This window comes from Sminthopsis crassicaudata, chromosome 1, assembly GCF_048593235.1.
Source record: "Sminthopsis crassicaudata isolate SCR6 chromosome 1, ASM4859323v1, whole genome shotgun sequence".
Lineage (NCBI taxonomy): Eukaryota > Metazoa > Chordata > Mammalia > Dasyuromorphia > Dasyuridae > Sminthopsis > Sminthopsis crassicaudata.
The window spans coordinates 532,297,214-532,311,827 of NC_133617.1; the positions used below are offsets into that span (position 1 = coordinate 532,297,214).

The 14,614-nt window shown below is 35.2% G+C and overlaps 1 protein-coding gene across 6 annotated transcripts in view; it reads left to right on the forward strand.

Annotated features, from left to right (window-relative positions):
* FOCAD (focadhesin) overlaps positions 1 to 14,614 on the forward strand; it is a 369,886-nt gene that overhangs the window by 83,587 nt on the left and 271,685 nt on the right. For all 6 annotated transcript variants that reach the window (XM_074281856.1, XM_074281859.1, XM_074281857.1 and 3 more), the window contains 2 exons: positions 159 to 260; positions 11,971 to 12,175. In XM_074281856.1, the coding sequence (XP_074137957.1) occupies positions 159 to 260; positions 11,971 to 12,175 (307 nt within the window). The remainder of the gene's footprint in view (positions 1 to 158; positions 261 to 11,970; positions 12,176 to 14,614) is intronic.

The following is a 14,614-nucleotide window of genomic DNA, read 5'->3' on the forward strand; positions in this document are numbered from 1 at the left end:
CATATTATATTGTAAGCTAATTGGCTTTTGCCTTTCTTTGTATTCCAGAATCTCTAGAACTTATTATGGTGCGTAGAAGTATGGTCTTAATATTTATTGAGAAAATATTCAGGAATTTTCCAAATAAATTAATTTAAAAATTTAATTTTGTTTTTCAGACATCATCATCATCCGCTCATTACTGTGCTTGAAAATAGGTCAGATTGTTGGCCAGTTCTTCTACAACAACTTACAGCTTTTTTTCAGCAGTGCCCAGAAAGGTAAAATGAAATGTGTTTTTGAAGGGATGATATTTATTTGTTGAATATTTACTTTGCAACTTGTCTTTTAGTTCTTGACAGATAGTCTGACTTGAGGTAAAAAAAAAAGCAAAATAAAAGCAAAATGTTTTTGCTGTTTCTTCTTAAGTATAAGGGGAAGAAAACCCAAACTCATTGATAGTTGAAATTTTGAACACAGGGAAAGCCACTATTAAAGAAATGAATCATTAGTTAATTGATTGGGGAAGTTGAACTGAAATCTTTGGTAAACCACTAGAAGATGCATGTGAGATATTGGCTCCTTGGAAATGGGCCATTGGGTTGAACCTTTGCCAGAGTTACAAGGTCTCTTTCAGCGGAATTGTTTGGATCACATAGCTGGGCTCAGGGAATAATTCACTACTGTATGTGCAATTGCTTTAACTTTACTGAGGTTCACTGGTTTGTAGGAACCTAGGCCCTGGGCCATATTCTGTTAAGTAATTAAGCTCAATAATATAATATCAGCACTGTTGTATTTGGTAACTATGGTAGCCACTGTGTTGGATTAATTATATTTCTTACACTATCTTCAACATTTCCCCCTCCATGCAATAATATCATAAGTTTTCCAATTTTTTTTTGAATAAGATTATTTAGATTACTGATTCTTTGGCCATACTTAGTATTTTCAATTGATCATGTAGTCTGATTTTAAGTGTCTAAGTTACCTCAGAATTAACAGCTAATTAGATGACTCCTAGCAGTAAATGATGATAGTCTCCCAATAGTAGTAGGAGTTGCTGACCAAAGATAAGTCATTCAGTCAACATACTTTAAAAAAAAAAAAAAAGATTATTTTCTCTAGTTACATGTAAAAAACTTGTTTTCGATTATATATGTACATTCATTTTAAAAATACATTTCCTTATGAATCAATTTGCAAGAGAAAAAATCAGAACAAAAGGGAAAAGCCATGAGAGGGGAAAAAAAAAACCAGAAGGAAAAAAAAAGGTGAACATATCATGTATTGATTTACATTCAGTCTCCATAGTTCTCTCTCTGAATGTGGATAGAGATTTCCATCCAAAGTTTATTGGGATTGCCTTGGATCACTGAACCTTTGAGAACAACCAAATCTGTCATAATAATCAACAAACATTTTAAAAACGCCTACTATATGCTATGTAACAGGAGTACAAGTAGGGATTGAAACACTCCATACTCTCCAGTACACTTTAATGGTGGAAACAAGTATAAATGTGTGTTTGTGTATATGTATATCTATGTATGTAATAAATGTGAAGCAAACAACTACAAATATATATAAATAGTTAATTTCAAAGTAGTTTATAAGGGAGATTACTAATTGTTTTAATAAACTTCTATTAAAAGTCCCTATTTAACAAACAGCCTTTACATTTGAAAGTTATGTATGTCAGAGCTTCGTAAATGTTGGGTCCTATCACTGAATGTGGAAGCTATGAAATTATGATTTGTTATCAGTAAATGTTTGGTTTTTATACCGATTTTATATGCATATATACTTGGGGTCACATAAAAATTTCCCAGGTGAAGAGGAATTGTGACTGGAAAAAAGTTTAAGAAACCCTTATCTACATCACAACTCTAAATTAAGAATCTTTGTTTTGTTAACCAGTTTTCATTTTAACTTTCTTTTTTCTTAATTTAAGGACCAGGTTAGGACTAATTTATTAAAATTATTTATTAAATTTATTAAAATTAAAAAAAAGTTATTAAACTTTTAGTTTGTAGTGTTGGTTTTGCTTTGATAAGAATTTAAACTAATTTTTATTGCTGTCTTTTGATCTTTTCTTTTTATGCCTCTTTCATTTGCAAATATGGCCATGTATATCCAGTATCCCATATAACAAAAATAAAATATAAATGAGTTTGGTGGGGCACTTCAGCAAAATGATTCTTCACCATTTCAAAGGATGGAATGAAGAAATTTTTCCCCCCAGTCTGTCCTTGGTACCCTTCTTCTTCCCATTTCCTTTGTCCCTTTTCTTCTGCCTTGTTGTCATTATATATATTGTTTTTATGGCTTTGCTGCCTTCACTTTATGCTGGGTCATTTTTTCTCTATGCTTCTCTGAATTTTTCATATTCTTTGTTTTGTACAGCACAGTTCTGTTCCATTGCATTCCCCAGGCATTGACTTTGTTTTTAGTTCAATGCCAGTTTAAAAATGCTTCTTTAAGAATTTTGATGTATACATGATCTTTTTTTACTCTCCTTTAGACTTCTTCCAGCTATAGCAGCATTATCTCTGGTTCTGGGATGTGGACATTTTATTCACTTAAAAAAAAAAAGTATAATTCCAAATTGCTTTCCAGAATGGCCAGATCAATTACACTCCCATGAACAGTATATAAGTGCTTATTCTGCAGTCCCTCTTCATTCATTATTCTCTTTTAGATTGAATTACAGAAGTATATTGCTTTATTTTTTGCACTGTTTCATTTGATGCAATGATCTGTTTCTCTAAATCGTAATCATTGTCTTGGGGGCAGATTTTCTTGGGGGGCTTTTGGAGGCAGCCTTGACTTTAGTTCCTGTCAGAATGTCTCCAGCCAGCTTCAGTCTCTAGCTCCCTCTGAATCCAAAGCCTCCAGCCAGCACCAAGGTAGAAAATGGAATGAATCTGACTCTGCCTCCGAGAGTGTGGGATTATGGTTTCCCAGAATTCAATCCTAGATGTGAATCTCCTGGAAGTCCATGAGCAGGCTTTTCCTTTAGACTTGTGAATCTCCTGGACTTGTGAATCCAGTGAATCCTGGCTCTGAATCTCCTTGAGCTTCCTTGAAGTTCTCCCAGGAAGTCTTCTCCTTGACTCAAATCAAACTGATTTCCCCACTCAATGTTGGCTCCATATATCCTTCCAGAGAATGGGTTTGTGGGTACTTCTTAAGGAACCAATGATCTAACTCCTTTAACGGTGTGAACTCTGAACTAGAGAATTGTTAAGTACCCACTTAGCACCTTGTAAGAATCCTAACATCTCCCCCTTTCTTTTGATTTAGAACATAGGGTGGTCATGACCTTGAAACAGGTATACACAAATCCATCAATATGGGAGATATTACACATAATTACATAGATTACATAAGCACATAATAACATAATACATGAGGAACATATCTGTAAGTCCTAGAAATAGTCCAAAAGGAATCCATTGTCCATTAGTTCATGTGCCAGGAATCCAATAATTCCTGCAAGTTTTAAAGTCCTATAATAGTCTCATCTTGTGTTAAGGAATCCAGTGATTCCTGCTGATTTTAAAGTGTTTAACAATCTCCTTATCAGCCATGCTCTTTAAGTGTCAGATGTTTCTTAGATCTTCTCCTTTGTTTTGAGGTTTTTTCTATTTTTCTATCTCTCTCCAGATGCTTGTTGCCACCCATCTGTTTCCTTCTTTGTCTGTAAAAATTACAAGCAAACCCTCTCTCCCAGGCAGTTAACCTATCTAATTTCCTTCTATTTACCACTTTCTAAATCTCTTCTAATCATCTGGCAATTACATTGGAGTTGTTTGCACTGGACACTGCCCTGTTGGTTTAAAAGGCCCGTATTCTCCCCAAGTGTAATCATTTCTGCTCTCTGATTGCTTTTTGTCTGACTGATCAGGTAATCCCTTTTTGCCATGTGATTGCTTTTCTGCTGGTTGATCAAATCAGAGTCCTGACCTTCTAAAGGCTCTTTGGGTGTAACCTCAGCTGCCATCATGCCCCACCTATCTTTTGATTGCTATCTTGGAGCTGGGCTCCATCTCTCATTTCCCTGGATCATTCTACATCTGGAGGCCCAGTGGAAGCCCTTGTGGCATTTTGGACATAGAGTTTTAGGTCTTCTCTCAGCCTGTCTTCTCACTCTATCTCCATATTTACATTGAGCTCTTAGATGTCCAACTTTTCCACATTGAAAACATCAACGAGTTTCTCTAGAATCCCTAGCCAGGAGGGACTCTGTCTTTCCATGTTCATCATAGTCTGAGTATAATAAGCATTTGTGCCCACTGTAGCACAGCGTCTTAAGATCTCCTCTAAAGGAGCATCTTTGTTTAGTCCCCATATAATTCTCTTGCAAAGTTCATTGGCATTTTCCATAGCCAAGTGTCTGGTCATTATTTCTGTAGCTACATTCTCTCCAATAGTTCTTTTGACAGCAGTTTGCAGACATCCCACAAAATCCGCAAAAGGTTCATTGGGACCTTGCTCTATTTTTGTGAAAGCCTCTCCCCGATCTTTCTGTCCAGGGAGGGAACCCCAAGCTTTTATTTCAGCCTTAGAAATTTGCTTACATTGTTATGGGATTATCAATCTGTTTTGAATTCTCTCCATACTGACCTTCACCTGCTAGTTGGTCAAAAGTGAATTGTGTGTTAACTCCTGTTTCCCTATTGTGTCTGACTTGAATACAGCATAATTCATGATTCTCCGAAAGCCACAACAAGTTTTGTACAGATTCTAAACATGTCCTTGGTATGGATTTCCAATCATTTGGGGTTAGGATTTCATAAGCCAAATTATCTAATAACATCTTAACATAAGAGGATGTAGCCCCATAAAGAGTGCAAGCTTTTTTCAGATCTTTAATTTTATTCCAATCAAAAGGAGTATATCTTCTCTTTTTTTGACCTGAAGAGTCAAGCTGGGTATGCATCTATAAAATCACTTACATTCTATGCTTCTCTCTTAGCTTTAACCAATGCTTTTTCTAATCTTGTCATAGGCTGCTTCACAGGAGATTCAGTTTGTGTCACTGCCTCTTCTTCTCCTCCTTATCGTTCTATCCCTAAAGGGTTAATTGAGGGAGGAGATGGGAAATGCTCCTGTTGCTCAGAATTGTATTTAACTTCACTGTTATCTGACTCATTCTTCTCACCTAATTTAGTTGGATTCTCTCCCTCCTGTTCTTTCTTCCTTTTCTTTAGTCTAACACTTTTTAAAGCCACTTGGATTAAATTGTAGGTATGAAGTGTATCTTTGGAAATTAAGTTTGGTTTGGAATTGTAGTGTTCACCTAGTTTCTCAACTACTAATTTCCACTCATCTAGATCCAATTCTTTTTCCTTGGAGAACCAAGGAGATGTGTGCTCTACAGTTTTTAAAAGTTCAGTGATCTCCAAAATTATAATCAATCCTTGGATTTTCATAACCTTGACAATGCTCTCTAAACATTTTCCTTGAAAAGAAACAGAAGGCTGTTTTCTAAACATTTGCTCCATTTTGTTGAAATTCTACTTTAGCTCTTTAACAAAATTTCCTTGTTACCCAAATTTCTGGATCAGAGAGACTTTTCCACTGAGATCTGGATTGGAGGCTTTCCCACTAGAATCAGGATCGTGTCTGTCCCTGTTCGGGCATCAAAATATAAAGTCCAGGCTAGCTCCTCTGAAGGGCTCAGAATCAGTCCTAGTCAGGATAAGCAAAAGTCCTTGCCCCATGTTGTGGGCGCCAAAATGCCATGATCTGTTTCTCTAAATCGTAATCGTTGTCTTAGGGGCAGATTTTACTTGGGCGGCTTCTCCAGCCAGCTTGTGTCTCCAGCTCCCTCTGAATCCAAAGCCTCCAGGCAGCACGAAGGGAGACGTGGGAATGAATCTGACTCTGCCTCCAAGAGTGTGGGATTGTGGTTTCCCAGAATTCAGTCCTAGATGTGAATCTCCTGGAAGTCTATGAGCAGGCTTTTCCTTTAGACTTGTGAATCTCCTGGACTTGCGAATCTCCCCACTGAATCCTGGCTCTGAATCTCCTCAAGCTTCCGTGAAGTTCTCCCCTTGACTCACATCAGACTGACTTCCCCACTCAATGTTGGCTCCTTATGTCCTCCCAGAGAATGGGTTTGTATGTACTCCCTGGGCTTGTGGGACTCCTTAAGGAACTAATGAGTGAACTCCTTTAAAGATGTAAACTCTGATCTAGAGAATTAAGTACTGACTTAGGTCCTTGTAAGAATCCTAACAATTTGACAGTGTTATTGTTTGGTTAAGCTTCAAAATCTAAATACTTAAATAATTATTCTAGCACTCTTTTAAAGTCACTAGGATTTTAAATTAAATTCCCTGAAATACTCATTGAGATCTGTTGATTGACTTATTTAGATTAAAAAGCTCAGTCCTTAATATAATTGGTAATTTTTATATAGCTATCAGATTATATTTTATACTAGGTGAATTTTTTTTAATGGGTGGTTTTTTTTAACCAAAACTAAGAAAAAAACAAGCTTGATTTACATATATATATATATTTTATATTTATATATTTAAATTAAATTAAATTAAATTAAATTTTTTTTTTCTTGAAGAGCATACTCATTTTCATATATACCTCTTTCAAACTAGTAAGTTACAGAGTTAGGACCACACCAGTTTCCTGATTCATAGCTTTGTTATCTAGACAGCTAGGTGGTGCAGTGGAGAGAATACACTGAACTTGAGGTTCATTCCAGTTTCAGATACATACCAGTTATGTTACCCTGCTTAAGTCTCTTAACTGCTTTGTGCCTTAGTTTCCTCAGTTCTAAAATGGGACTAATAATAGCATCTGCTTCCCAGGGTTGTTGTGAGGATCAAATGAGATGAAATTTGTAAGGAGCTTTGCAAACCTTAAAATCAGTAAGTGAGCATTTTTTGAATTTCTGCTCTGTTCTGGGCAGCATACTAAGAATTGGTTGCACAAAGAACAACAAGCTATTTTTTGACATCAAGGAGCTCTTAGTCTGGTGGAGGAGATAACATGAAATATCTGTGTACAGACAAACTCTAGGCAAAATAAAATGGTAATAGTTCCTCAGTAGAGGAAAAGCAGTAGCTTTAAAAATTATGTGCATCCTAGCAGTTTACAATTTTATCACTATTTAAATTTTAGATGTCAAAAAAGAATAAGAAGGAATGTATATGTGCCTTTAAGCACAACCACATTTTGAAAATACTGATATTGAAGTTTGATGTTCTAATCCTTTATGTCTGTTTTATTTTTCTCCACTCATACGGAATTATACTTGTGTGAGATGAATGTAAGTAAAGGATGTTATATTTAAAATCAGGAGAAATCAAGTAAGGACAATTTAAAATAACACATCATAGTTAAGGATATATTTGTTATTCTGCTTCTATAAGAAGATCTCAGCAGCCTCTTAATTTATTTTATTATATTAGCCTTTCATTTCACCGTTAGCTTTTCAGACAAAAGAAAGCAGTTAAGTTGTCCTTGACTACTGTTGGTGTAATGAGGATTCTTATTCTGTTGATTATACATGTATGGAATTATGTGTGCTCTCCTTAATGCTGTCTTTTTTATGCACTATTCATTTTGAAAAATAGAAAATACTTGATCTGATCACTGCATGATCAACGAGCCCTTTTTATTTTGTACAATGGCAGTAGTGAGGCTATTGAACCTGCAATAAGTGCCTGGAGAAATGAAGAGCTAAGACTTTGCTGACTTAGACAATTCATAAATGTAACCGATGTTTAGTCTTTCTGGCGGGGATGAGTATGTATCTTCCTCATTTGATAATTTTTAGATGTTAACGTTTATTCACTTAGTCTCTTGGTGCTTTAATGTTTTAAAGTCACTACTGACTTTTCAGCACTAACTTTTGAAGATTGTAGAGCACTTTAAACTTTTTGTGTGGTCATTGTAGTGGGTGGTCTAAAATGTGTAAAAGTATTGAATAGCTTTGAGTAACTGGATTGATTTAGATCAAGCATAATGTGAAGGTATTAAAATGGAAAGATTTGTTAGTTCTTTTCTCTTCCAGGGAGGGATACTAATGACATTCTGTAGACTGAGTCTACAGAATTGTGCCCTAAACAGACATATTGAATCTCTCAGCATGCAGCAGTTCCAAGGTGAAGGTGTAGCTTTTGTCTAAGCTACTTTATGCAACATTTTATTCAACAATTAAGAGCCTCTTATTTGCCAGGCTCTATATGATGAAATAATTACTGTCCTCAAGCACCTTACATTCTTCTGGTTTACACATTAAGGGATAAGGATTAATGCTCTGATTTCATTGGTTTAGTTAACATCTCCCTCTATATTGAACAGGACTTCCTTTTGTAAACATAGTCTTAGACTATGCTTAAAATGTTGAGTTTTGCTTGCTCAGAACCACACAGACTATGTGGATCAAAGGTAGCATTTGAATGAGGTCTTCAAATATTCAAGGTCAGCTCTCTGTGTCTGTGTTTGTGACACTTTTTCTTCTATTTATACCCATATATAAATATAAAATATATGGAAAATAATTTGGATGAAGGAGAGTACTAAGAACTGGTAAAGTCATAAAAACCTTTTGGCTGGATGTAGCCCTTCTTAAAAAAAATTAAGTTTTCAACATTAACTTATATAAGGTCTTGAGTTCTAAATTTTTCTCCCTCTGGTGCTCCCTTTCCTGTACCTCAAGAAATAGTATGATATAAGTTATACATGAACAATCATATTAATCACATTTCTACATTAGTCATTTTGTGAAAGAAGAATCAGAACAAAATAGAAAAATCATGAAGGAAATAAAAAACCCCAAGCACACAAAAAAGTGAAAATACTTTGCTTTAATCGGTATTCAGACTTCAAAGTTTATATAAAGTTCATATAAATCTTTCCAGGTTTTTCTGAAATCTGCCTGTTCTTTCTCTCCCTCCCTACCCCCTTTCTTCCCTCCCTCTTTCCCTCCTTCTCTCTCTCCCTCCCTCCTTCCTTCCCTCCCTCTCTCTGTCCCTCCTTTCTTCCCTTCCTCACTCCTTCTTTCCTTCTCTCTCTCTCCCTCCCTCCCTCCATTTGACTTTGACTTTACATGAGCTTTCATGGAGGGCTTTCCAGATTTTTCTGAGAGTATCATGCTCATCATTTCTTACAGAATAATAATATTCCATCATATTCACATACTGGAACTTATTTAACCATTCCCCAATTAATAGACATTTTTTCAACTTCCACTTCCTTGACTTGAGAAAAGGATCACTATAAATATTTTTGTGTATATAGGTAATTTTTCTTTTTTAAATTCTCTTTTGCCACATGTGCCTAGTATGGTATCATTTGGTCAAAGAGTAAGCATAGTTTTATAGCCTTTTAGGCATAAACCCTTTTTAATTTAATGTAATCAGAATATTGGCCATTTTGCATTTCACAATGCAGTGTCCTCTTGGGCCATAAATCTTCCCTTCTCCATGGATCTGACAGGTAGCTCTTCCTTGCTCTCCTGATTTGCTTCTAGCATCACCCTTTATGTCTGAATCAGGATGCATTTTGACCTTATTTTGGCATGTGCTGTGAGAGCTTGGCCTTTGCCCAGTTTCTGCCATTCTCTTTTCCAGTTTTCCCAGCAGTTCTTCTCCCACAAGCTGGAGGCTGTGGGTTTCTCAGACAGGGGAATACTATGCTCACTTACTCCTGTGTTTCACACACAGTTCACTCTGTTTCTTAGCCAGTACCACATAGTTTTGGTGATTGCCACGTTATAATAGTTTTAGATTTGGTCCAGTCACTAGGATCTGGCCCTTCTGATGATTGAAGGGGAGTCCAGAATCCAAATGGTAGATATATGGAGATGGGTACCTGGTGATGCTGGAAAAGACTCATTGTCCTGGGTTCAAATCTGGCCTCAAACACGAACTAGCAGTGTGATCCTAGGCAAGTCACTTTACCTTGTTTGCCTCAGTTTCCTGGAAAATGAGGGGAGAAGGACATAGGAAGTCATTGCAGTATCTCTGCCCCAAACACCCCAGATTGAGTCACATTCTGGAATATAGTCACAGCCACAGAAGCAGGCAGGAGGTAGAATATTGTGTAGACCATTTTATCCAGAAAGTGGAGGGTTAGAGCACAGGAGAGAGTTGATGGCTAACAATGTTTATTTTGGCGTCCTTTGCATTGTGATGGCAGTGAAATCACCCAGAGAGACAATATAAAGTGAGAGAATGGAAGAGCCCTTGTGCTTCGGTAGAGCCATTAGGATGGGGATGATAATCCATCAAAGATGCCCAAGAAGAAAGCGATGGAACAGAATGAGATGCAGAAGACAGTTGGATCAGGAAAAAAAAAAAGTGTCTGAGAGAGACATTACATAATAAGAGGAGCGTTCCCAAGTATCACATTCCCCAGAAAAGTCAAGAAAGTTGAAGAATTAGAAAAGGAAATTGTGCCTAATAATTAATATCATTCTTAGTCTTTGAGAGAATGGTTTAAATTAAAAGGTATTAGTTAAAAAAGTCAAATTGGAAGAGGTTGAGAAGTGACTAGTTGTGAAGTTCTTTTTTTTTTTTTTTTTAAGGCAATTGTGTGACTTGCCCAGGGTCACACAGCCAGGAAGTGTTAAGTGTCTGAGATCAGATTTGAACTCGGGTCCTCCTGACTTCAGAGCTGGTGCTCTAACCACTGCGCCACCTGGCTGCCCCTAGTTGTGAAGTTCAATGGCCACAAGGGTCAGCTGGATAACATTCCAGGGGCAATGACTTTCTGTCACACTTTAAGGTTCATCTAACCCTTTCTTTCAGATGACATAAGTATTACTCCTATTTTTCAAATGAGAAATCCAAGTCTGAATAGGTCATGGTGAATACTGAATACGTGGTGAATAAGGGATGATACTAAAAAAGTTGGTTGCTATACTTTATAATTAATAAATGTAGTCTTCATAAATTTTCCCTGATCACTTTTATTTTTAGTAACATTATTCACAGATTGTAATAACTGAATCCTAAATTTAAAGTTGTAAGATGTCTTTACAGCATCATTTTTGTTTCTTCCTTTCTTGGGAACTACATTTTCTTTTTATTAGTTTTTTTTTAATTATTTATTAGCCTTCAACTTTTACTTTTATAGTATTTTTCCCTCTTTCCCCTCTACCCTTTCCAAGATGGCAATCAATCTGGTATAGATTATACATGTACAATTATATTAAACATGCTTCCACTTTAGTCATGTTGTAAAAGAAGAATAAGAACAAAAGGAAAAAACCACCAGAAAGGAAAAAAAACCCAGCAACAACAACAACAAAAAAATGAAAATATGGTGTGTCAATCCATATTTAAACTCCATAATTCTTTCTCTGCATGTCGATAGCATTTTCAAGTATGGGTCTTTTGGAATTGTCTTAGAACATTTTATTGAGAAGAGCAAAATCTATTGACGTTGTTCATCCACACAATGCTGCTGCTTCTCTGTATAATGTTATCCTAATTCTGCTCATTTCATTCAGCATCAAGGAACTACTTTCTCTTTGAAACATTTCACTTTTAATCATGAAAGACTTTATGGCATTGTGAATTGAGAGCTAGCGTCACATCCTATGAAGACCTGTGTTCATTTCCCACTACTGGCTTTGAGACCTTTTCTAAATTACTTGTCAGTGCTGTAGCAGCTCTTTGAGAGTATAACTTGTTGATAAGGTGTTGACCTACCTTAATAGAGAGTTTACAGATTTTCCTATAGTAATAAAAATCTCAGTCCCAAACTCTATCCATATCAAAATCACAAGTTAATGATGTTAGGTTAGATTTATTTGTACTGTGATATCCATTTCTTGATGTCAAGTTACAAAGCATAATCCACTTGAATTTGTTCTTTCATAAAGTTTATTGCAAGAGCTTCTTTTTCTTGGTTTTTATTAGACTGTGATATGCAATACTTTGCACATAAATATTCAGTAAATATTGAGTGACTGCCTAGAATAATATTAATGCATTATTTTTATTGCAGGTCAGAGATTTCCTGCATCTCTGTAATGGCCCCTTTTCTTCGTTACTTATATTGTGAGCCATCTCAGTTACAGGAGTATTCAAAATTGAGAATGGGCTTGCTTAAAGTATTGCTCCAACCTCTGGATTCTTGTGATAAAGACAAACCCTCATTATTGGAAAAACATATCCTTCAGATGTTTTGTGAATTGGTTCCATATTTACAGGTAAGACTTTTCTTCTTTATCACTCACATTATGCATGCATTATAGCACTATAATCAATCAAATGCATTTCTTAAGTGTTTGCTATGTGCCAGGCACTATGCTGAAGATGGGGTATACAAAGAAAGGCAAAAGAGATCCTGTTTTTTGGGTGCTCACAATCTAGAATTTTGAGTTGATTTTTAACTTATATGTGCACCAGAATAATCAGTTTTTGTGTTTGTTCCATGTGTATTTGGGATAGAAAGATAATCCCTGCTTTTTCTTTCATTTTTTTCCCCATTTATCTACCCAGAGTAGTTTTAATACCATGCTATTTAAGATTTTAATTTCTTGTATATTTTTATTTCATTTACTATAGGAGTACTAAAATCTTTCTCAAATGACATATTTGTAAAATATGTAGCACAGTGCCTGGCACATACTAGGCACTATAGAAATGCTTTTAACAGAGTTCTTTTAAAAAACTATAGGGTTGTTGCTTGAACAAAGACCTTTCTTTTTTTACTCTTATGGCCTTCCACTGCTGTCTGGAGAGTTGAAGTTGTGGGTTACTTAAAAGGAGATGGAAATGTATTGTTGGGGTAGTATGTATAACAAAGAACAACCTAGAAATATATAGGAAACACTGTAAAATATATTGAATTGTAAAATATTTTGAAGACATATATGATTTTGGAAAAAAAAAAGATGAATTAGTCTTGCAGTGAGAACAAGGGAGAATTTCTGGAAAACCCACATGCTCTATTGATATCATTCCAAAGTTAGGAGAACATGAGAGTCCCCAGCCAATTGCATAGTTTCAACCAACTCTCCATAGCAAAGCTTAGGGAAGGAATGTGTCCTACAGGAGAGCAGGTATGGGTAGGTTGTGATCTGAAAAATTGGAGTTTGTAGTATTTATAGACATAAAATTTCAAAATGTCTGTTGTGTTAAAGTATGTCAATAAATAAAAATAAAAAGCAAAATTATGTTAGAAATAATTACATGCTTCAGTCTGGAAAAATCCAAAGTATTCATAGAAATTTAGCAATTAGAATTTCTCGATACATAAGGGTTGCTGTGTAGTGATAATGCTTCCTAGTGTAGCTCATAAACTTGTGTTTCCTCTTTGGAATTTATTTAAAAGCCATCTTATTTGACTAATGAAAGCAGCACTTTATTCTTTTTTAAAAGAGTGATCATTTGATATCACATGTGACCTATGTTTAAGTTTACATTAAGCAAGTGACTAGAATGAATCTTTCTTCCATTTGTCGTTTCTAGTTAAAAGGCTTTCCTATAATTGTCAAAGCAGAGTTAATTAAAATTAATTATCTTGTATCTTTCCCAAAATATTTGTTTTGTATCTGAAGTAAATACAGAGGATCTTGAGTAAGCGTGATTTTTACTTCTTTGTCCATATTGCTAGATGGACTAAAATTTTTGTTTTTTTTCCCTTTTTTATAAGGCAGCAGAAAATTTCATGGAAGAAATAGTTTATTTATTGAAGCATTTAAGCACCTATCCTTTCTCTTCGCATATCCTGTATCATTAGGTAATATAGCTGTGCCTTTCCTTTCACAAGCTTTTTCAAACAAATGACTGACAGTCCCAAGAGAAGTAGACTCCTGGGAAATATTCTCCAGACTCTAATAGTCTTAGAAAAATAAAAGTACTCTCAGAATTCAGAATTTGACATTGTTAAAAATAATTTGTCTTTTCTTGTATAGTGTCCTCTTCACTTTTTGATTTTTTGGAACTCACTCATCCATATACTTTTGTTTGAATATATATTTTGTATGAAATATATTTGAATGTTCTTTGGTTGTTTGCTGTGTTAGATTTCTGAGTAACTCCCAAAAAATAGGGCTTGGTGTTTGGCCCATTTTGTAAATATATCATATTGGGAAGAGAGCTTAATGAATGACATGATCAAATAAAACCATTTCTATGCAAAGCTTTTATAGAACCACTGGAGCTAGATGGAATCTTGCTGTTCTTCTAGTCCAGTGTCTTTCTTGATTCCAGTACCCCATGATTAAGAGCGTACTAATTTGGGTAGTATACCATTTCCTTTTTTTTTTTTTTAAGTTTTTATTTTGAATTAAAAAATAACAATAGCCAATTATCTTCATATAACTTATATTTAGTTTTGTCTTCAGAAGCAATGTCGAAAAAATATATTCACTCTTCTGGTTTGTTTTTTTTTTTAATAGTATTTGAAGACTCTACTAATAATACTCAAAATATTTGTTTGCTTTTCCAAATTAATCAGATTAGGTTCTTCTAACTGCCCCTTTTTGGGGGAGGTTTTTTTTTAATAATTTGGTTTTGAGATCTTTTAATAGCTTAGTTGTCCCCTGTTGGCTGATCTTCATTGTCAGTGTCTCTTCAAAGTGTGAGACTGAGAAATTATACAGATACTCTGGAAAGGGGATGATCAGTGGTGAATAAGATCA